General features: G+C 36.5%; 1 protein-coding gene across 4 annotated transcripts in view; it reads right to left on the reverse strand.

The window, feature by feature from the left end:
* Positions 1-281: 281 nt before the first annotated feature.
* The window catches only part of LOC142344760 (kinesin-like protein KIF2A), a 127,684-nt gene continuing 106,045 nt past the window's right edge, over positions 282-21,920 (reverse strand). For 2 of the 4 annotated variants that reach the window (XM_075396673.1, XM_075396674.1), the window contains exons 7-11: positions 15,156-15,405; positions 7,681-7,983; positions 6,844-6,945; positions 6,237-6,372; positions 283-1,466 (exon numbers count right to left, since the gene is read on the reverse strand). In XM_075396673.1, coding sequence (XP_075252788.1) covers positions 1,378-1,466; positions 6,237-6,372; positions 6,844-6,945; positions 7,681-7,983; positions 15,156-15,405 — 880 coding nt within the window. In that variant the 3' untranslated portion in view covers positions 283-1,377. Of the gene's footprint in view, positions 1,467-6,236; positions 6,373-6,843; positions 6,946-7,680; positions 7,984-15,155; positions 15,406-21,920 lie in introns of all 4 variants that reach the window. The other 2 variants (XM_075396672.1, XM_075396671.1) reach the window with 2 other exon arrangements.

The following is a 21,920-nucleotide window of genomic DNA, read 5'->3' on the forward strand; positions in this document are numbered from 1 at the left end:
TGACCTCGGAGCAATCTAAAAGGAAACTCGAGCCTGTCTGGTTGCCCGCAAACTGGATAAAACTCAATTAAACTTAATTATGCATCTAAGTTAGCATCAAATGAAAGACAGCAAAAATAATATCTACTTCATTTTTACAACAGTAGCCATATCTCCACAACATTTGTCATCTTGGTCAAAAATTGAAGGTTACGGCAACTATTCGAAAATGCTTAAAAAATTGACCAATTCAAAACATTTCACCTTCATGATCACCAAATGGGAGGAAATAAAACTCGTCGATAAGCTAAAGAGATTATTTATTATCACACGTCTAACAGAAGTTCATTTATGGTTTAATGAAAGCAAAATCGAAGAGTAAAACAATAAATGATCTAATGATTCCAGAGTAGTTGCCGTAAAAATAAAAACATTAACTCAACAAAAGTTGAACAGAATATTCCACCAAAAAGTTCTGCACGTAATCTCTATAATGAAGGCAGGGTGATTTGAATTGAAAATACGAACAGGCTAACATACAAAACTACTTTTCATATATCATCAACATCATCATCTGTACATACTCGATCCAGTCAAGTGAAAACACGCGCAAAAATGAATTCTTTCAAAATATTGCAACAATACTTAAGTATTCTAATACCACACCTTACAACATAATCGGTCAGGAAAGAACTTTGGAGCGTTTCCTTTGGAACTGTTAAAATTTAACCTTCTATAATTAACATTTAAATCTTATGATGTTATATAATTATTGAAATAAACATTTCTTTAGGCTATGCCACTTATCATAGGTGCAAAACGATAAACAAGTCATTTTGTTCACGCGGCTGGAAAAGGAAACAGATCCTTTTTTCGCAAAAAAAACTTAAGTTAGTTATTGGTGGGTGGGTGGGCATAACTTTATAGGGATATATAGGATAACAAGCACCAAAAAACCTGTAGAAAACGGGAACAAATTTTAAAATATTCAGCTTTTAAAAGGCAATTCAAAGAAAGCACACTCGTTTTTGAGTTATGTTGATACTCATTGTTCATAATTTATCTCCGAAAGCCATACTTCAATACACAAGCACTCAAAATTCTGCAGCAGATAAAAGATGTAATTTAACTTCGGGGGGACTTAAACTTACTTCACTTTGTACAAATAAAATATAATTAGTCGATTGCCGATAAAAACTAAATGGGTGCATTTGAAGTTGAGTTAAATTAATTTAGTCGATTTGTGTTTTTATGAGTTCGTGGGGGCGAGGGGAGTCAAAATGACATCCGGCAAGTTTAGATACATGATCAATACTTCCGAACTGCAGCTTTGTAATTTCATCTCGAAGCGCATAGTTTAAAATAATAGTGCCTAGCCACACATTAGTGTAGGAATTGCTACTTTTTGCCGCTTTGCTTTTTAGTTGTGATTTGCTTCGCTGTTTCTTCTTCTTGTTTGATCTTCAGTCTAATATTGGCCAGGTCTTCTAAAACACAGAAATCACACTGGTACATTCTGAAAGAGCCTCAACTGGCCAGAGCATCATAACACTGATGCAAAACGGTGCAACTGTTGTGGACGTTATTATGTACATTTGCCGACTTGGAGAATTTTTCAATTTGACAAAGACAACTTGAAAGTGTCCTCCACTACTCATAAGTTAGTGATTGTTAGCATTCTGATTTCGCAAATAGGCACACACCTGTTTGAGGATGAGAGAAACAGCATCGACACCAATAAACATAACCGACTAACGTCGGGCGAATTGCTCTCAAACGACCGGTTGGCTTGGTCAGTAGCTAGCCACGGGGGGGGGGGGGGGGTGCACCGGTGGCTGATGGGGGCAGCATTGGGTGGGTGGGGGGGGGGGGGGAGAGGGTGGAGCCATGGGGGTGGGGGGTCAACAAAGGGGGGGGGGGTGTCAACCTCTAAGAACCGCCCCTCACACCACACATTAAGTATAAGTCTCCAAGACAGTTTGAGCTGAAACAGACCTGAAAGGCTCTAAGAGCACATAATGCCCGCTGGGCGCTACCTGTTTATCCCGTTTTTGAGGACGAAAAGTCAAAAGCGTCAGACGAAAAATTGGTCGAGCGAAAAATCGCATTAAAAAAAGACCGACAGGACTAATATAATTGCTACAAACTTCGTTTGAGAGCAATTAAACATCACACCTGTTTACTAAAACCTTTATTCCGTAGAACATTTTTTATAACTGATCTCCATTATAAAAATTAGTTTCTTTGACCTCAATATTATTGAAAACTAAAAAAGTTTTCAAGTGCAAAAGTCGCTCTGTTGACAGCAGTAAATCATCCATGATCAAAATCTGATCACGTGAATGACCTCAAAAAAGCCGACAGACTGCCGAATATAGCTGTGCAATAGAGTTACGTGCCGTAAGACTTGCTACAAGCTTATTCAGAAATGAGTTCATTCCACGGATGTCTTGTTATTAAGTACTTTCATATCAAAAATGAGCTTCTTGACCTTAAACGAATATTAATTCAACTATTCGAAATGATAAAGTCATTTTTGGTCCGGAGTCAGTTAAGTTTCGATCAAATCAATTCACGAAAATGCCACAAAAACTCTCACTGGAAACAAAGAGAGATGCCTAGAAGCGCATGACATTAATGAAGAAAATGACCCTCTACTTATTAGTTAATAATTTGACTGCATAATCTGACTTCATTAGCTTTTCTGCGTGAAGCACTTTAAAACGAAGAGTCAAAAACACACGAGTATCTCAAAAAATCTGTGCTAAGCCTACAACGTCGTGGCCTATAAACTCTTGCTACAAGGATTGAGAAATCAAGTCACGCGGGCATACGATTTTGATGAGAGGAAAGTTATTAAAACTTGCAGCAATAAAAGATAATCCTTTTTAAATAAAAAACAAATGTCCTCATACTTGTGGCTTTTTTCTTTTTGATAATTAGGCTACTTTGAACCGAATTTGATCGTCAGATTGTCGGTTAAACAACTTTTACTGAGTGCCATGGAGTCAACTGGAATACGGAAAAGGATTTAAAAAAAACGCATATGCAAATTACGCTTTTTTAAAACAATAACATAACCGACTAACGTCGGGCGAATTGCTCTCAAACGACTAGCGGGCGGTTGGCTTTGTCCGTAGCTAGTTTTAGTGAGGCTAGCTTAAGCTCAGTTCAAAGCGCGTGGGGTGAGGGTAATAGCTGATGACGACGCCACATAACAGTGCAGCTGAAGTGCAGCATCAAAAAAGGGTTAAGGAAAGACACACACACACAGATAGTAAGCGAGAGATAAAACGTGAACGAGAAACAGAAGGAAAGAAACCTCAATCAACAGAAAGAGCGAGCTAGGAATATTTTCCACAATGAGAATCGGCTCTGCAACTTAGAAAAACTGAAAGAACAAAATTCAAAAAGAAAAGTTTCCACATTTCGCAGTTAAAAAATTGTTCAAAACCATTATTTGTCTCTGGAGTTCTGTCATTTAACCCATCAGCAAAAATTAAAAATATTTTTTGGCCAGTAATGATGGTTAAACTCAGAAAGGGACAATATTCAAAATTTTGAAAAAAAATATCAAATTTTAAAACCTTGACAAAATTCGTGACATTAACATCTTCAGAACAATTTCATTGTCTCAAGAGACTATCCAGTATCCTAATTCAAGCCCTAAATAGATTCACTGGCCCATAGAGATCCATAAACTTGGAACATAATAATTTTTCGAAAATTTGAACAAATTTAAACTTTATCAAAAAATTGCTAAGACTCGAGTCATTAAAATATTGATAACCATTCCATTAAATCTAAAAACTATGCAACAGCTTATTATCAAGACTCGGATGAGGTCCTGGGCCCCTCGTGCCACAAAATTTTTTTGAAAAAATCAAGAATATTGAAAACTTGAAAATAGCAAATACTTTTTTAAAAAAATTGCTTAAATTCGTGAAAATAAAATCTTGAAAAACATTCTATTACATCTAGAAACTGTGCTATAACCCATCATCAAACCCTAGAGGAGGTTCCTTGGCTTTTGACGCTGGAGAAACATTAAAAAGACAAACCATATCAAAAAAACTTATTTCTTAAATTGCTGATATTAGTGGTATTAAAAGCTTGAAAAACATTCCATTACAACTAGAAACTATGCAGTAATCTATTGTCAAAACATAGATGAATTATTAAAAAACTGCTAAAAATTGTGATATTAAAAAATGAAATCTATTCCATGGTCAAAAAAGTTTTTCAGTACTTGTTATCAAACCTTTGAGGAGGTTTTCTGAACCCTGAGGCAGAAAGAACCTGAATAATGACAACAAATGTCCAAAAAATTGGAAACAGATTGAAGTTTTGTTTAAAAAATGCTTAAATTCGTGCTGTTGCATCTAGAAACTACACAGTAAACTATTATCAAACAGTACAGGAGGTTCTGTGGCTCTTGAGCCCGGAGAAACATTAAAAAAAAATAAAAATTTAGAAAACTTGAAAAAAATTGCAAGTTTTATCAAAAAATTGCTTAACTTTATGATTAAAAAGCTGAAACCTATTCCATAGCCAATAAAAATTTTTCAGTACATTATTATCAAATCCATAAGGAGGTTTCCTGGCCCCTGGGTCTGGAAAAAATTGAATGACAATGTCGAAAAAAAAATGAAAATTGGAAGTTTTGTAAAAAAAAAAAGCTAAAATTCGTGATGCTAAATTCTTGAAAAAAAGCATTCCATTACATCTAGAAATTATACAGTAACCTGTTATCAAACCCTAGATGAAGTTTCTTGGCTCTTGAGGCTAGCGAAACCAAAAAAATGACATAAATTTTCAAAAAGCTTGAGATATTAAGTCAGAATTTCGAAGTGACTTCTGCACGTAACCATGCTTAAGACACGAAACGCGCACAAAAGGCGGAAGTCAACTTGTGGCTAAGTAGGAACCTCTGGCATTTTAACTTGTGTCACTGCAGACTTTCAGTATTTTAAAATGTGCATGTGAGTGTTTTAAACATACCCGGCAGATTGCCGGAAAATAGCCGCCGTTGATTCCAATAAGCATGATTGGGATTGAAATAACAGAAGATATTGAAAAAAAAAGATTTTTGTACAAAAACAATTTTTTTAAGTCCGATTTATTTTGATGCCATTTCGTAGTTGATTATACTTCTGTTTCTTAGAGAGAGGCTACAGGGGCTACTATCAATAACAATAAGCATTAGAGATGGTAACTAATACTTATAAAAACGACGTTCAAATAGCGGGCATCTAAAATTGGGCTTTATGGGTTTATCCCGTTTCTATTTCTGACTTCAATTTTTTCTACTGACTCTGTTCATTTTGAATTGCTTTGCTGAGCAACTGATGTTCAAAATCACTTTTAGCAGAATGAGAGAAGAGAGAAACTAGCCTAGAGAAGTCAAAAAGATTTCACGCAAAATGTTGAAAAGGCGGCAAAATGAGGTAAAGCGAAACATTTTTTTATTCGACGAAGTAAAAAAACATAGCAGGACAAGTCCTGACGTACAATTCAAAGAATTTTCATTGACTAAACAGAAAAACTAGACTTAGAATGGACTATGAGTGAATTGAGAAAACCATTTTAGAAAAAAAAACAGATAAAAAAATAAGAAAAAACAGAAAATCAATGTCAAAATGCCGCATGTGTACCAAAAAAACCACTAGCGAGAAATGAAAAATTAATTCAAAAAAAACTAGGTCTAGAATGAGCTGTGAATGAATTGGGAAAACCATTTAGAAAAAATATCCGATCCAAAAAATCGAAAAAAACAGTAAAAATCAGAGTGAAATTGCCGCATGTGAACAAAAAACCACAAGCGAGAAAGCGAATTTTTGTTCAAACACCGTTTTCTCACTCTACTTTAAAATTAGAGCGAAAAAAAATCACGCCGCAAAACCACTCGCTTTTTCGCTCCATTTCCTGTTTCGGCGTGACCAAAATCACTACTCCAATTTGACTTCAAAAATCATGAAAATGTGTGAACAGATCTTAAAAAAAAAGACAGCGCCCCAATACAATTCAAATTCTTTGAATTGTAAAAAAATAGGAGCGCTATAATAGCCGGCTGAGAAGATGAGGGCCGCTATTAATAATTGTTAAACTTCGTTGGAGACCAATCCAAAGAGCAACCGCACTAAATTTCTAAAACTTTGTTTGAACAAAATTAAGCATCTAAATTCAGCTTCAACAATTTTTATGGCGCGAAACAACCATAGACATTAATTTGAGCAACTCAAAGTGAAGATAATTACCTTTGATTTTGAGGAGTTCATCAAGCTGTCCGTCGACCATTCGTTCCATCTGCGCAGAGAAGTCGTCAATGTCGTAGTCTGGATTGTTGGTCCCATTGTACAGGTTGCGCTTCTGCTCAGATAATTCCATCTCGTTCTACAAACAATTCTTAGTCTGTTCTATATCAAAGAAGATGTCTGTATCGAAAAACTTAACCGACCCCAAACTTAACCTTAAGGTTCATTTCTTATATGGAAGAGGAACCTCGCAAATTATAAAATATCACTTTCATAATAAAACGTACAGATAACTGTATTAAATACGGTGCTGGGAATATTGACCGACAGGAATTCAGCCGACAAGCAAAAATGGAGAAATTTAACCCAGGCTTAGTTCGTGCCGGTCAAAAACTCGCATCGGTCAAATTATCAATAGTTTGTGCAGCCATTACACAATTGGTGTGTTCGGGTTGTCGGCTTAAAAGGGTTGTGGGCTCACTCTTTAGTTGTCAGCCCCTGTTGGTCAAATCGGTAATAACCATTAAATACGCCAACTAAATTGGCTGGACTATGACAATTATTTGCGATTAAGTTCGAACAGCAGAAAAATTGAGAGTAAGCTTTTAACCTCGATATGAGCTCTGACATTGTCAAGTAGCTTCTCCTCCATCTCCCTTAACTCATCGCACAGAGGCATTACTGCATACCAATCCTCCTGAATCTCCTCGTCCTAAAGAAACAATTCAATTTCCTTCACCTTTTTCTGCAAACAGTCATCTGGGTGCTGTTTACCTTTACCAAATAGATTATAGCCATCTATAATTGTTCTTTTCACAAGCTTATAATGGAATTTATAGATTAATAAAATGGCTACTCGCGGCCATCATAATGCAATAGAAATCATAATCAGTGCAGAAACAGTCATTTTGTTCACAATAATTTACTAAAACAAAAATTTTAAGGCGAAGGAAACATCTATCAAGTATTGTCAAATCTAGCGATCACCTTTTACTCGGGCAAAGGGATTTCGCCACAATTCAGAGTTCATAGTTAATACGAAGTAGGAAATGGGTGCTGGCATCAGCCAATGAGGAATTAAGTCGTATTTGTATATTTCATGCCAGTAATCCAAATTGGTGCTCTCAATTCCTATGAAAAAAAATGCTCGCGAATATTTCACAACTATTTTTTCAGGTGTGCACCAATCGAATCAAAATAGATAATGAAATCTCTCCAATTTATTTCATCATAGCATGTTTAGCCTAACGTACAATTGAACATCATTACCGCACTATAAAGCACCTCATACGTGCGTGCGTTGGATATATTCTACCTAATCACAACTGTTTACAGAAAATTTGATCTCTTCTCTCCCAACTCAAAGGCAGTTTATTATCCCCAACTCTAAGGCAGTTCATAAATCTGGGGCCAAAACCTGATCCTAGGAAAATGAAGAAACACTTACATCTTGGGTCCGCATCATTTTAGCCTCCACATCTTCATTTCTGAGCAATCCCATAGAACTGTTGTGAGATCGACGCTTCTTAGACGCGTCCCCTCCTTTCTTACCCCCGTGTTCCTGCGGATTCCCAGTTCCATTCCTTGATGGACTTGGGGAATTGAGAGGGTCGTCTGGGTCATACACCTCTAGTTCTGCCTCCTCCATTATGGCTGTGTCTGTAGCACCCAATTCCTTCACTCTGTCAGCATATCGCAGGGTGTTCAGCGTATGTTCACATGAGGAAAAGACAGGGGCTATCATTGCAATCTAAACACATACAAACATCAACAAATCTGGGCAACAATAAACAAAGCAGGCGGATCACCGCTAGAAAATTGGCTTAATTTATTGCATGAGATTACTTTTTATATTTAAATTTCTGAACTAAAATTGCAACGCTTTTGTAGCGAGGTTAACTACACCGCTGTCTATAACAGAGGCCAGCGAACCATGCACAATTAATATTGCACAGTTGTAACACGCACGTCACACGAGCAGTTTTTAATACAGTGCAAACTTTAATTGCATGCCAACCCTTTGGAGAAACTTGGGAATAGTCTCGCAACTGTCCAATGAGTTACTACGCTCGAATCAGAACACTCCATCCAGCGAATCATTGATAGATGCATATTTTAGCAAAGTTATGACACTACTAGTAAAACAAGCAGCTCTTTACAATGCAAACAAAAACCTCAAAATCTGACAATGATGTGAGATCTGACCTTTAATTGGCAATATTTCTATTTGTTATTTTATCCTTCAAGAAAGTATCCAAAACGTTTTCAAGTCTTCATTACCTCTCCCTATGCTTTTACTTGGAATCTGAGCTAATCTGATTTGACCATTGACTAGTTAGGTTTGATGGTTATCATAATACGGGGCAGCAAATACTGTGCTTTAGTTCTGAAAAGTTAAAACATACCCGGCAGATTGCCGGAAAATAGCCGCATGATTGCGATTAAAAGAATAGAAGATATTGAAAAAAAAAGATTTTTGTACAAAAACATTTTTTAAGTCCGATTTATTTTGATGGCATTTCGTAGTTGAACATAACGTACTTCTGTTTCTTAGAGAGAGGCTACAGGGGCTACTATGAATACCAATAAGCATTAGAGATGGTAACTAAGACTTATAGGAACGACGTTCAAATATCGGGCATCTAAAATTGGGCTTTATGGGTTTATCCCGTTTCTACTTCTGATTTCAATTTTTAATACTGACTCTGTTCATTTTGAATTGCTTTGCTGAGCAACTGATGTTCAAAATCACTTTTAGCAGAATGAGAGAAGAGAGAAAATAGCCTAGAGAAGTCAAAAAGATATCACGCAAAATGTTGAAAAAGCGGCAAAATGAGGTAAAGCGAAACATTTTTTTATTCGACGAAGTAAAAAAAATAGCCGGAAGAATTCCGGAAACGACTCGAAGGAGAAAATTGTCCATACTTATGACTAAACAAATAGAACAACTATTGTGAACCCTGAACCTCTACAAATGCCATTAAAAATAAGGAAGAATAGAAACCGCATTCAAAAACAAATTGAACAAAAAAAATAGAAAAACTAAATGAGTTTTTTTAAATAGTTCAAGGAAACATAGAGCCGAGTAAAATTCCTTTGCAATTAGAGCAATGAAAACCTCGCAACATAATGGGCAAGTCTTAATAGGCTAAGAAACTTGTCTAAGATTTAAAAAAAGAACTGCAAAAAAAACAAGAAAATTGGTTCAATTTTTCTGTCAGTTTTAATAAAAAAAAAACATATTTCATACCAAGAAAACTTGAGTCAATTGGTATCTGAATATTCCTTAAGTAACAAGCTTCTATTAAAATCCCACTTAAAGCATTAAAACAAAAAAAATAGGCAAAAAAGCATTAAATTTCGTCCAAAAATCAGCAAAACTGATCAAAAACCTACAAATTATCATTAAACTCTAATTAACTACTTGAAATTTTCAATTATACTAAAACTAATACAATATCATATTCAAACCTCATAACCGTCAAAAGTTGGAAAAAACTGCTTTTAAATGCCGCACGTGAACAAAAAAAATTCGCTCGCTTAGAGAAAATTTTTTCACACATCAATTTCTCGCTCTCTCAAAAACAGCGGTATGAACAAAAACCACTCTCTTTTCGCTCCGCTCTTCACTTTTGTTCAGCACCAAAATTACTCCTAATTTTTTCACGCGTTTCATTTCCCGCTTCAAAAATCACTCCAATAAAACTGATTAAAAAAGGACATCTCCAATACTCCTCTTCGAGTTGTAAAAAAATAGGAGCGCTATAATAGCCGGCTGAGAAGATGAAGGCGGCTATTAAACACTATTTGCAAAACGATGAAACCTTTACAATGTATAAAATATCAAATGCATTGAAAAACACAAAAATCTTACCTGGATCGAAATCATTATTATTCGGAAACAGAACACTATCGGCTAACAACAAAGCAATCGAAACTAAAAGAACTGCTAGAAATATTTTCGAACAAGACGGGCACAAAGTTTATCATGGGGAGGAAATTGCACAGCTTGAATGTTTTCACAATCACGCTTATTCCAATCTGCACAAATCCGAACATGAAAACGCGTTGATTTGATTAACAGAAAAGTGCAAAACTGTCACATTGAACAGTTGGATATAACATTCAGCTCCACGCTAGAGCAAGACAAACGAAATGACTGTTACAATATTTTCAGAAAATGCAAAGCAAACGCAAGAGTCCCTGACTTGTGTGTGTGGGTGTGTGTGGTGGGGGGGTTGGGTGGGGGTGCGTGAGGTTAAGGGGGCATGCGGTGAATGAGAGGTGGCTGGAGTGAATGAAAATGGAGCGGAGAGGGGTTCGACGATGGGGGGGGGGGGTGGCGGGGGCAGCTGCCAAAATTCCATTAACAGCATCCTCGGCGCTTTGTCCGATTGTACATTTAGACCAGTAAACCTCTAAGAGAGTTTCTGAGTTTCTCAGCGATTGAGCAGCCTCCGGGCTTTACCTGTTTATCTGTATTTGAAGACGGAAAAATCAAAAGCGTCATGAGCAGCTTTTCTTTGACCTTAAACTAATTCAAACTGTACTAAGTTTTGATGTGAAAAATATTGAAGTGAAAAATATTTTTTTTAACAAGGGAAGTGACATATGGCCAAACTCAGAACATTCGGAATGAATTGCTCTCGAACGACAGGCGGGGGCAGTTTAATTAAGATGGAGTGGAGCTTAGAAATGTTTTTATGGGTGCTAAAAAAATGAACCAGGGATTCGAATAACTGACAGGGATTTGAATAACCAACAAGGATTCCAATAACTGACCTCCAGGTTGGCAGTCAGACATCTTAAACACTCAGACTCAATGCCTTTGAATTCCTGTCCTTTACAATCGCTTTTATCAAAGAACTATTTCAGAACGAACGCAATTTAGATCAAAATAGGGATTCGAATAACTGACCTCCAGGTTGGCACTCAGACATTTTAACTACTCAGACTCAACGCCTTTGATTTCCTGTCGCTTACAGTCGCTTTTACAAACGAACTTTATTTCAGAACGAAAGCAATTTAGACCACTCAAAAATGAAGAACTAAAAAGTGAAAAAGTCACCCAAGAAGTCAAAATGTTCGATAAAAGCGAAAAAACGGTCAAGGGAAAAGTCTGCTTAAAAAACTGCCAACACGCCTGCAATAATTAATTCAAATTTAGTTCGAGAGCCACTAATTACTCAAAATAAAACCTCTTGCACGAGAGAGTAAGAAATGTCGCCACCCGCAAATGCCCCTAGTGAGAAATATTTCACCTGATTTGAATTTTTCAGCGTTAAAAAATTTTGAATAAAAAAGCATCCGACGACGAAACACCTGAAGACTAAAGCCAAACAAACCAGAAATCAAGTTTCAGAAATTTAGAGAAGATATAAATATTTGCAAACATTGAGAAACTGAAAACCAATGCTTCATATCAAAAACGCTAAACTCCGAGACCAGATAACTTGGCAGCTCTTCGAAAACTTAGTTAAAATGTAAGAAAGAAGGCAAAAACAAAAAATTGCATAAAACTTTGAATTAGAACATAAGGGACTAACGTCGGGCGAAATGCTCTAAAACAACCTGCGAGCAGTTGGCTTCGTCGGTAGCTAGCCACGGTTTAGTGAGGTTAGCTGTAGCTTAATTGAAGGCGCCTGAGGTGAGCGCAGCGGGGGGAGGGGGTGCACCGTGGGTGGGCAACAGTGGGAGGGGGTCTTTGGCTGTTAATCGCACACTTGGAGACTAGTGAGGTGAAAGGCTCTAAGAGAATTTAACGCCCGCTGGGCGCCACCTGTTTATCCCGTTTTTGAGAATGAAAAGTCAAATGGGTCAGACAAAAAATCGGTCAAGCGAAAAATCGCATGAAAAAATACCAACAGGACTAATATAATTGCTACAAAATTCGTTTGAGAGCAATTAAAAATGGCCGGCATATTGCCCGAAAATAGCGACTGTTGACCCTACTTCCCAATTTTGGGATTAAAACAATTGGCAAGATAGAAACATTGACGACAGCCTAAGCGTCAAAAAGCGTTCTAATATGGTACACAGTTTTAGATTCCATAGATATTGAGAATCCAGTCTCCAATTTGGAGGACAATAAGCTTAATACTAATAGGAATAGGCGGTATACTCTAAAAAAGCTTGGATAACTTAATGCATTAAGTCTTAGTGGCCGGGTTTTACTGGTTTACCTCCTCTGAAACAGTGACTGAGACAAGTCAGAAGCCAAACGTGAAAAATGTAACGTATGTAAAGTGGAAGAGGTCATTATAACTTACTAACGTCGGACGAATTACTCTCAAACAACTGGCGAGCGGTTGCTTTTGGTAGCAGCCAGCTGGGGCTTAAGGATGCAAACTGCAAATATTTGGGGGTGGGGGTTTCCTGGGGATCACGTGTGCTGTGTTAGGGATGGACCAAAACGGAGGGGCGACTAATGAGGGGTGTGTTGAGTGGCTGAAAGAGGAGGGGGACCAACTCGTCAGGCGGGGATTGGCTGAGCGAGTGGTGATGTGACTGAGGAGAGGGGGTGGATAAATAGTTAAGGCTCTAAGAGAGTTACTGGGTCACTTACCGTCCTCCGGGCTTTAACTGTTTATCCCGTTTTCGAAGTCGAAAGTTTTAAAAGGGTCAATGTAAAAATCAGCCACGCCAAAAATCCCATCGAAAAACTACAGGACTAATATAATTGCAACAAACTTCGCTTGGAAGCAATTAAAAAGGCGATAAAATACAATTTAAGCAATAAGACAATATGTGACAATATTTAGAATTTGAAACGCATTATCAGACTCTCAAAAACACTGTTATCAATTTTACTCTATTTCGCTTTTAGGTGAAAACGCCGTCAGAACGAATAGTACTTCCGGTAAAAAAATATAAAATACCATTTAATCCCGGTGCCAATACAGTCCAAATCTTTTGGATTGCAAAAAGAATGAGTATTAGAATGTAGCTTCGCAGCTATAAGGAAACAGTCGAATTACATTCATACCGCAATATCAATCATCCAATTAGGGTTCTGATGATATCTAATGTTTGCTATAATACAGATAGAAGAATCCAGAGAATCTGATCTTCACGCCAAACATTAGATTTAAATAGACCTAATTAGATGAATATTGGCTGCGCCTCAGCTGCCATTACCTCGTTAATTTCCGTCAAGCATGCTTTTAAAAGCATTGTTAAATGAGTAACTTTACGGCTAGCAGAGACATAATCGTTTTTTGTGAAAATCCCAGGGGTGAGAGTAAATTCACAGCATAGGGTACTGGTTGTCAAAAAAAAAGCTAATGTCTCCATGCAGAATAAATTGACATGAAAATTTAGGCAAATTCAATTTGATTTTCATGTAGTACAAGTACACAAAACGCTGTTTCAAGCAATAAAACTATTTATCCAAACAAAAAATATCAGCCAAGCGTTAATGAGCTCACAAATATCTCTATTTTAGAAGAAAAGGAGAAAAAATGGGGAAAAATTGTTAAAATTCTTAATTTTTTTTTCAAATGAAATATAAAGAGAGAACTTTCCAGCAAAAGAAACTTGTGACCTCTGAAGTAAAAAGAGCTTACCGTGATGAGACTTTAATTCATTTACCATAAAATTCAATCTAACAACACAATGAGCTAAAAATCGGCCAAGCGAAAAATCCCACTGAAAAACTACAGGACTAATATAATTGCTACAAACTTCGCTTGGAAGCAATTAAAAGGGAGAAAAAATACAATTTAATCCCGGTGCCAATACAATCCAAATCTTTTGGATTTCAAAAAGAAGGAGTATTAGAATGTAGCTTCGCAGCTATAAGGAAAGAGTCGAATTACATTCATACCGCAATATCAATCATCCAATTAGGGTTCTGATGTATCTAATGTTTGCTATACTACAGATAGAAGAATCCAGAGAATCTGTTCTTCTTCTTCACACCAAACATTAGATTTAATTAGACCTAATTAGATGAATATTGGCTGCACCTCAGCTGCCATTACCTCGTTAATTTCCGTCAAGCATGCTTTTAAAAGCATTTATAATTGTGTAACTTTACGGCTAGCAGAGGCATAATCGTTTTTTGTGAAAATCCCAGGGTTGAGAATATATTCACAGCATCGGGTACCGGTTGTCAAAAAAGCTAATGTCTCCATGCAGAGTAAATTAACATGAAAATTTAGTAAAATTCAATTTGATTTTCATGTAGACAAGTACATAAAACGCTGTTTCAAGCAATAAAACTATTTATCCAAACAAAAAATATCAGCCAAGTCTTAATGAGCTCACAAATATCTCTATTTTTGAAGAAAAGGAGAAAAAATGGGGAAAAATTTTGTTAAATTTCTCAATTTTTGTCAAATAACATAGAGACAACTTTCCAGCAAAAGCAACTTGTGACCTCTGTAGTAAAAAGAGCTCACCGTCATGATACTTTAATTCATTCACCATTAAATTCAATCTAACAACACAATGAGCTAAAAATCGGCCAAGCGAAAAATCCAACTGCAAAACTACAGGACTAATATAATTGCTACAAACTTCGCTTGGAAGCAATTAAAAAGATAAAATACAATTTAAGCAATAAGACAATATGTGCTCATTTTGAATTTAAAACGCATTATCAGACTCTCAAAAACAATGTTATCAATTTTACTCTATTTCGCTTTTAGGTGAAAACGCCGTCAGAACGAATAGTACTTCCGGTAAAAAAAACCTTAAGAAAACCAATACTCCTCTACGAGTCGTAAAAACCATAAGAAGGCCAGTAATAGCCCCAGCTATCGTTGTGCGGCTATTAAAAACCTTTGAATTCACGTTCTTTACCTTTTCAGATTGTAGCCAATTTCAATGCAAAAATCCAGCTGACTATTCATTGTCAACAAAAGTGCACAACAGAACAGTCTACCCCTGATCAATCAAGCCCACAAAGCTGACACTAACCATACAAGTTCTGGCATTGTCACCAATGAATGAGTCTCGCAGCACTTGGGTCAGCTTACTGGACCTGAATGGCAGATGTGCTCCTGGTTTCCCTAGAGCCCGAATGCACTCTTTGAGGGCAAGGAGGGACTTGTTGATCTCCGCTCCCTCTAGTCGAGTGCCTCTGTCAGAACTGATGGTGTCTTTGCCTCTTTCGTTTCCTGCCAAGTCAATCAGAGACAACTTGCCGTGCAGTTTTGACGTCTGATTGCTAAACACACCAACTTTGGAGAGTTTTTATAATCAAGCCAAAAATACAAAATACCGAGTGTTGAAGATTGTTCGTAAATCGCAATAAAAATTTCATGGCCTTGAACAGGATGACAAAGAAACCATGAACATACCCGGCAGATTGCCGGAAAACAGCCGCCATTGATTCCCTTACCCCAATTTGCATTAAAAAACAGAAAAGGAAATGAAAACTGATTACAACTTTTAAGTAAAAACTTTTTTGTTTCATTTCGTCGTTAGACATACTCCTGTTCCTTAATGAGAGGATACAGGGGCTGCGGCTATTATTAATGCCAAGAAGCATTAGAGATGGTAATAAAGACTTAAGCTTAAGAAGAAAATTAAAGTAGCCGTCATCGAAAAATTGGGTTTATCCCGTTTCTATGTTTCATTTCCTTTTTGACTCCGTTCATTTTAGATGAGCTGTTTAAAAGCCCCCTGAACAGAAGAATGAAACCTGCCTAGAGAACATTTCATGCAAAATGTCGAAAAAAGCGACAAAATGAGGTAAAGCAAACCTAATTTTTATTCGATGAAGTTAAAAAACATAGCCGAAAAGCTAGAATGTACAAAAAAATGTATTGAGAAAACCACTTAAAAAACCACAAAAATCGAAAAAAAATAGCAAATCCAAGCCAAACTGCCATATGTGAACAAAAAGTCACAATTGAGAAACCGAATTTTTGCTCAAACGCTATTCTCTCACTCTACTTTGGAATTGGAGTGAAAAAATTCACATCGCAAAACCACTCATTTTTTCGCTCCACTTCCTGTTTCGGCGTGACCAAAATCACGAACCTATGTCGAATTGCTCTCATACTACTAACCAGCAATTGGCTTCAGTGGTAGCCAACTGGGGCGTAAGGATGCTAGCATCAGGGAGGGCGTGAGCGGGGGGGGGGGTCAAGCTTTGGGGTGAGGGGGGGAGGGAGGTTTGAAATAGCCAGACTGAGGAGGGTGGTCAGATTTGCCCTCAACGACCTGTTGGCTTCGGTAGTAGCAAGCTAGGGCTTAGGATGCTATATGTGGGGGAGGGGTGAGAGGAGTTGGGAGGGCTGCAAGAGGTGGGTTAAATTGCCAGGTGCCGGAGGGTAGACGTGGGGCGCGTTGGGGGGTGTTTGGGGTGTAGGGCGGGGAAAATAAAGAACCTCCTTTCAAACTATAAAATTTTCTCAAAACAGGTGAATCGCATACTTAGATCTCAGCCACTTAATTCCCTCCGGGCTTCGCCTGTTTATCCTGTTTTGGAAGACGAAAAATTAAAAGGGTCAGACAAAAAATTGCTAAAAAACCGCAGGACCAATATAATTGACACAAACATCGTTTGAGAGCAATTAAACAAACTCATTCTACGGCTTATAAATTACTTTTTCAGCAAAACTTACGCAGCGATCTATTTCGACACATTTTCTTGCTTCATATAGTTAACCGGGATTCTCGCTTAAGTGCATTGGCACATAATGTTTCGATCCCGCTAATTAAAATTCTAATTTCAATTATCTACCAATTGAAGAAGAGATAGAAAACTTTCAAGAAAATAACAAGCAGTTCACGTTTTATCAGTTAAACTTTGATTAATTCTCAAAAAAGGACAGGCGAGTAGGCAAGTGAGATTGCTACCCTTGAGATCAATTTTTTATTTCACTATAATAAGCAAAAACTGAAAGGATTAGCTGTCAACTGAAAAAGAAATTTAGATTCAGTTATGCCTTATTATAAAACTGTGAAGACTGTCATTATTAAGAGTGAAGACTGTCATTATTACTAGTGGCGAGAAAAAAAACAAAGAAAAAAGCAACAAATTTAGCAAAACTTAACTAAAAATTGACGAAAACAAGTATCAATATCGTAAATAACTCAAACTCGTAAATACCTTAAACTGACCAACGAAAACATTATATAGGTGTTTTCGTTGGAACCTCGGCGTCACCTGACATTATTGAGACTTGTCAAACAACATTATACGCAGCTGGAGTTTCCCTATTAGTCAATTGTGGCCAAGGGATGCGAGCGTTAGGTCGTGCATGCCGGGGTGTGGTGGTTTGCGAGGGCTGGACGGGGGGGGGGGGGGGGGCAAATCTCTAGGTTGCGGAGAGTGGACGTAGGGGAGTGGTAGTGGGGGGAAGATTGATAGGGATGATGAGGGGGTGACTCAGATTATTCGATTGAGAACCGCCCTTCACACAATTTCTCTCCTCAAAACAGTTTGGGTGAACCTGGCATACTGTGGAACTAGCAAAGCGTAAGGATCTAAGAAAGTTTCTCAACCACTTATTGGCCAGCGGGCTTTACCTTTTGATCCCATTTTTGAGCGAAAACAAGAAACAAAGAATCAGTCCAGCAAATATTCACACAAAAAAACATTCGGGCTAATTTTATTGCTAAACTTTCGAAACGTTATCTCCTTGAGTGATGGAAAGTCTATTTTCATGAGCTAAATGTTAATTTCTTTTGATTGAGATAAGTCAATTTGAGCAAAATCTAGCCACGTAAATGACTTAAAAGAGAGAGAGAGAGAGAGAGAAAGAGAGAGAGAGAGAGAGAGAGAGAGAGAGAGAGAGAGAGATAGATAGATAGATAGATAGATAGATAGATAGATATAGAAAAATTACGTCACGCGAGTAAAAGCAGTCAGAAGAAGTCCATTCAGAGAATTTTTAGATTTGCTGTGTGAATAAATGCAAAACGAAAGAGCATCACATGAATATAAAAACATAGCCGAAAGAATCCCGGAGTCAACTCCAAGCTTTGCGAATTCCCAAAAAACCTTCAATTCATCACACAACTAGGAAAACCCCACATAATCTAAGCACTTAATTCATTATTCGTAATTTAGTTGAACCAAAGTAAAAAAAATGAGGCGGAAAATGAATTTTAGGAGCAAAAAAGTAATCACCACTGAAGCCAAAACAAAAAATTTCTTTCTCGAAACAACCAATCTCGGCCACACCACAACATACTTAAAACATTTATCACTAAAATTTTAAATGTTAATAGGAACTTCAGCACTGACATCATGAAACAAGTAAAATCAAATAGTCTTTGAGAGATCATACGGAAATCACAGAAAAAAAATATTAAGGAGACAATTCAATCTTCCATGAATTCGAAGAAACTAAAACTTACTGCGTAATTATGAAATGCGAAGTATTGTATAACTGAAAGCATACTAGCTGGTAAATTTGTAAAATAGCCAAATTTTTAAAATGGAAAAACTGACAAACGAAAAAGGATGATCATCTATTAGTTTTCTAAAAAAATAAATTAGTTCTCGAAAATTCAGATCCCCGTAAACCACTATGCAACCCAAAAAGCAGAAAATTTTCAAAAAAATGACTTAAGCTTTTGAGAAAGCAATTTTGGTCTCAAACAGCAAACATTCCGAAAAAAACGGAAATATTAATTCATAACTTTCGGTTTTTACCAAGATATCAATGCCAAAAATTCAAGAGTAGTTCCCCTGTTGGAGCAATAGTTGACTAAAAGATTCAACCACCTGCAAAATTTAAACACAGGAAGAAGGCCAGGGAAACATCGAAACTTAAAGCAAAAAATCTCAGCTTCAACCAAAGACTGGTTTCACGAAATAGGTCCAAAGAGATTAATCATTACGTAATAGAAATACCAAAATACCAAGGCATTCTATAAACTGCCTTATATTAAAAAAAGTCAACTAACAATAAGCATACATACACACAGCAGACTGTCGGAAAATAGCCGCCGTTGACTCGCATAACCACGATTGGGATTGAGGAACAAAAAATGAAATTGAAATGGAAAAAAAATTGATTTTTGTATGAAAAGATTTTGAAAGTGCAATTTATTTTAATGTCATTTCGTAGTTGAATACACTCCTGTTTCTTAGTGGGAGGATACAGGGGCTAGTATCAATACCAATAAGCATTAGAGATGCTAACTTAGACTTATGAGCAAAGTTCAAGTAACGGGCATCTAAAAATGGGCTTTATGGGTTTATCCCTTTTCTATTTCCGATATCGCTTCTTATACTGACTATAATCATTCTGAAGTCTTTTGCTGGGCAACTGCTGCTTAAAAGCACTTTGAGGAGAATGAGAAAAGAGTGAAATCAGCCTTAAGAAGTCAAAAAGATTTCAAATGTCGAAAAAGCGAAAAAATCAGGCAAAGCGCAACAAATTTCTGTTCGATGGAGTACAAAAAAGAACGCTACAAAAGCCGGCTGAGAAGATAAGAGCGGCTATTAAACATATCCAGCAGATGGCCAGCAAATGGCCGCCACTGATTTAAAACAAAAATTGGTTGCTTTTTGATTTAAAACATTTTGAGTGTGCGAACTACTTTGATTGGATTTCGTAGTTAGCCATACTTCTATTTCTTAATGAGAGGGTACAGGGGCTATTGTCAATGCCAAAAAAAAGAAAAAAATGTTAACTAAGACATAAGAACAAAGTTCAAGTAGCTAAAATTGGGCAGTGGTTTATCCCGTTTCTATTTGGATTTCGTTTTTCGCCACTGAATCTATTCATTTTATACTACATTACTGAGTAACTGCTGTTTAAAAACACTTTGAGAAGAATTAGCGAAGAATGAAACTAGCCCAGAGAAGTCAAAGAAAATTCAAGCAAAATATCAAAAAAGCGACAAAATGAGGTCAAGCGCAACTAATTTTTAATTGACGACCTAAAAAAGCATATCCAGAAGAATTCGGGAAACAACTCCAACCAAACAGAATTAACCAATCAGAAAAACAGTATCTACCTAAACTACTAATGCGAAAAATATTTGAAGTAAAATCATGCTGAAAAATAATTTGAACTAAAAACATATTTTGTAACAACAGATGTGTACTCAATTTGTATCTTGAAACTCCGTAAGCAGTAGGCGTCTATTCAAACCCTACTTAAGGCAGTAAAACAAAACAATCAGCCAAAAATGGCTAAGATTTGCTAAAATTGATGAATTAATGAGCAAAATAGATGAAAAACATACAAATTGGCATAAAATTCATATTATTATCATTATTATTACCAGAAACCTTCAACCCACTATCGAACAATCCTTAAAGATATCAAAATGATAACAAAAAATGAAAAAAAAAATTAACAACAACAATCTTCACGTGAACAAAAAAATTTTTCACACCTTTTTTTGTCGCACCCTCGAAAACACCGGTGAACAAAAAACCACTCTTTTCCCTCCACTCTTATATTTTGTTCAGCACCCAAACCGCTCCAAACTTTTTTACGCGCTACATTTCCTACTTCAAAATTCACTCCAATAAAAGTGAAAGACCGACTTCTCCAATACTCAAGGCTCAAATCATTCAATAAAAATGAATACAACAAAAAGATCACAAAATCATAGCCTCAAATAGCAAACAAAGCTGGAAGAAAAGCGGTAAAAGCTTCGTAGATCAGCAGTCTCAAAAAGATAGCAAAAGAAGTAGAAAAAATATTATATGCTGATGTTATATTTTGATTAGGAATCTAAATAAATTATTGTTTCTTCTATTACCTGCCCTCAAATAAGCTTCCATCATAGTGACACACATTCACTTGACCTTATTTCTTTAAAATTAAGTGAAGAAAAGTCAAATTCAGAGTGAGGAAATCATTTATGAGAGTGAGGTAATTCACATGTGACCAGAATCTTAATCACGCCAATGATGGACAAAATTCTCTCTAATATGAGTGAAAAATGAAGTCACGACCGCAATTCAGTTGAAATTGCATGAATAAATGGAAAAAAGGCAGATATCAAGTGATTGAGAGCAAAAATATCCTCGACAAAAAAAAGATCAACATTACATCAAGGACTGTAGACTGTATCAGCATAACAAAAGAGGAGCGTCGTTGCGGATAGCAATTCTATTGAGGAAATCATTGATTCGGTAACAATTTAATGAGAAAAATGCTCTGTAAGAACAAAAATAGCTGGACAAAAATAGCTGAAAAAATGTTTGAAAACGTTTAAGAGACTTTAGCCCAAAAAGCACAGAAAACTTAATAGTTGATAATTGCCTAGCTACCAGAGTTTGTTAACATTTCTTTGCATTTCACATTTAAATTTAAGAAATTCACACAATTTCTGAGTGAGTAAGTCACGTGTGACCAAAAAATTAATCACGCAAATGAAAAAAAAACAGAGTGAAAAAATGACATAACACACCCAATTCAGTTGAAATAGCATGAATGAATGAACAAAAAGAGTGACGTCATATGATCGTAACAAAAATCTTGACGCAATAAAAAATGAGAAGGGCAATAATAGCCTCAGCTATCGTTTTGCAGCTAATAATAATCTTTTGCAAGAAGCGATAAGGCGCAAACGACTAGTATGAAGCGTCTACGTATACAACGCAAAAAAATAGGAACATCTTAAGCAGTTTCCAAATATTAATTTTAAACGTTTATAAAGAATAAATAACTAAAAATAATTATCTAGCATTAAAACTGATTGCACTGTCAGTCTGTTGGAAATAAAACACTGAAAATCAAATACAAGGATTCAAATCAA

The sequence above is a fragment of the Convolutriloba macropyga genome, chromosome 8, assembly GCF_964194025.1.
Source record: "Convolutriloba macropyga chromosome 8, txConMacr16.3, whole genome shotgun sequence".
NCBI lineage: Eukaryota > Metazoa > Xenacoelomorpha > Acoela > Convolutidae > Convolutriloba > Convolutriloba macropyga.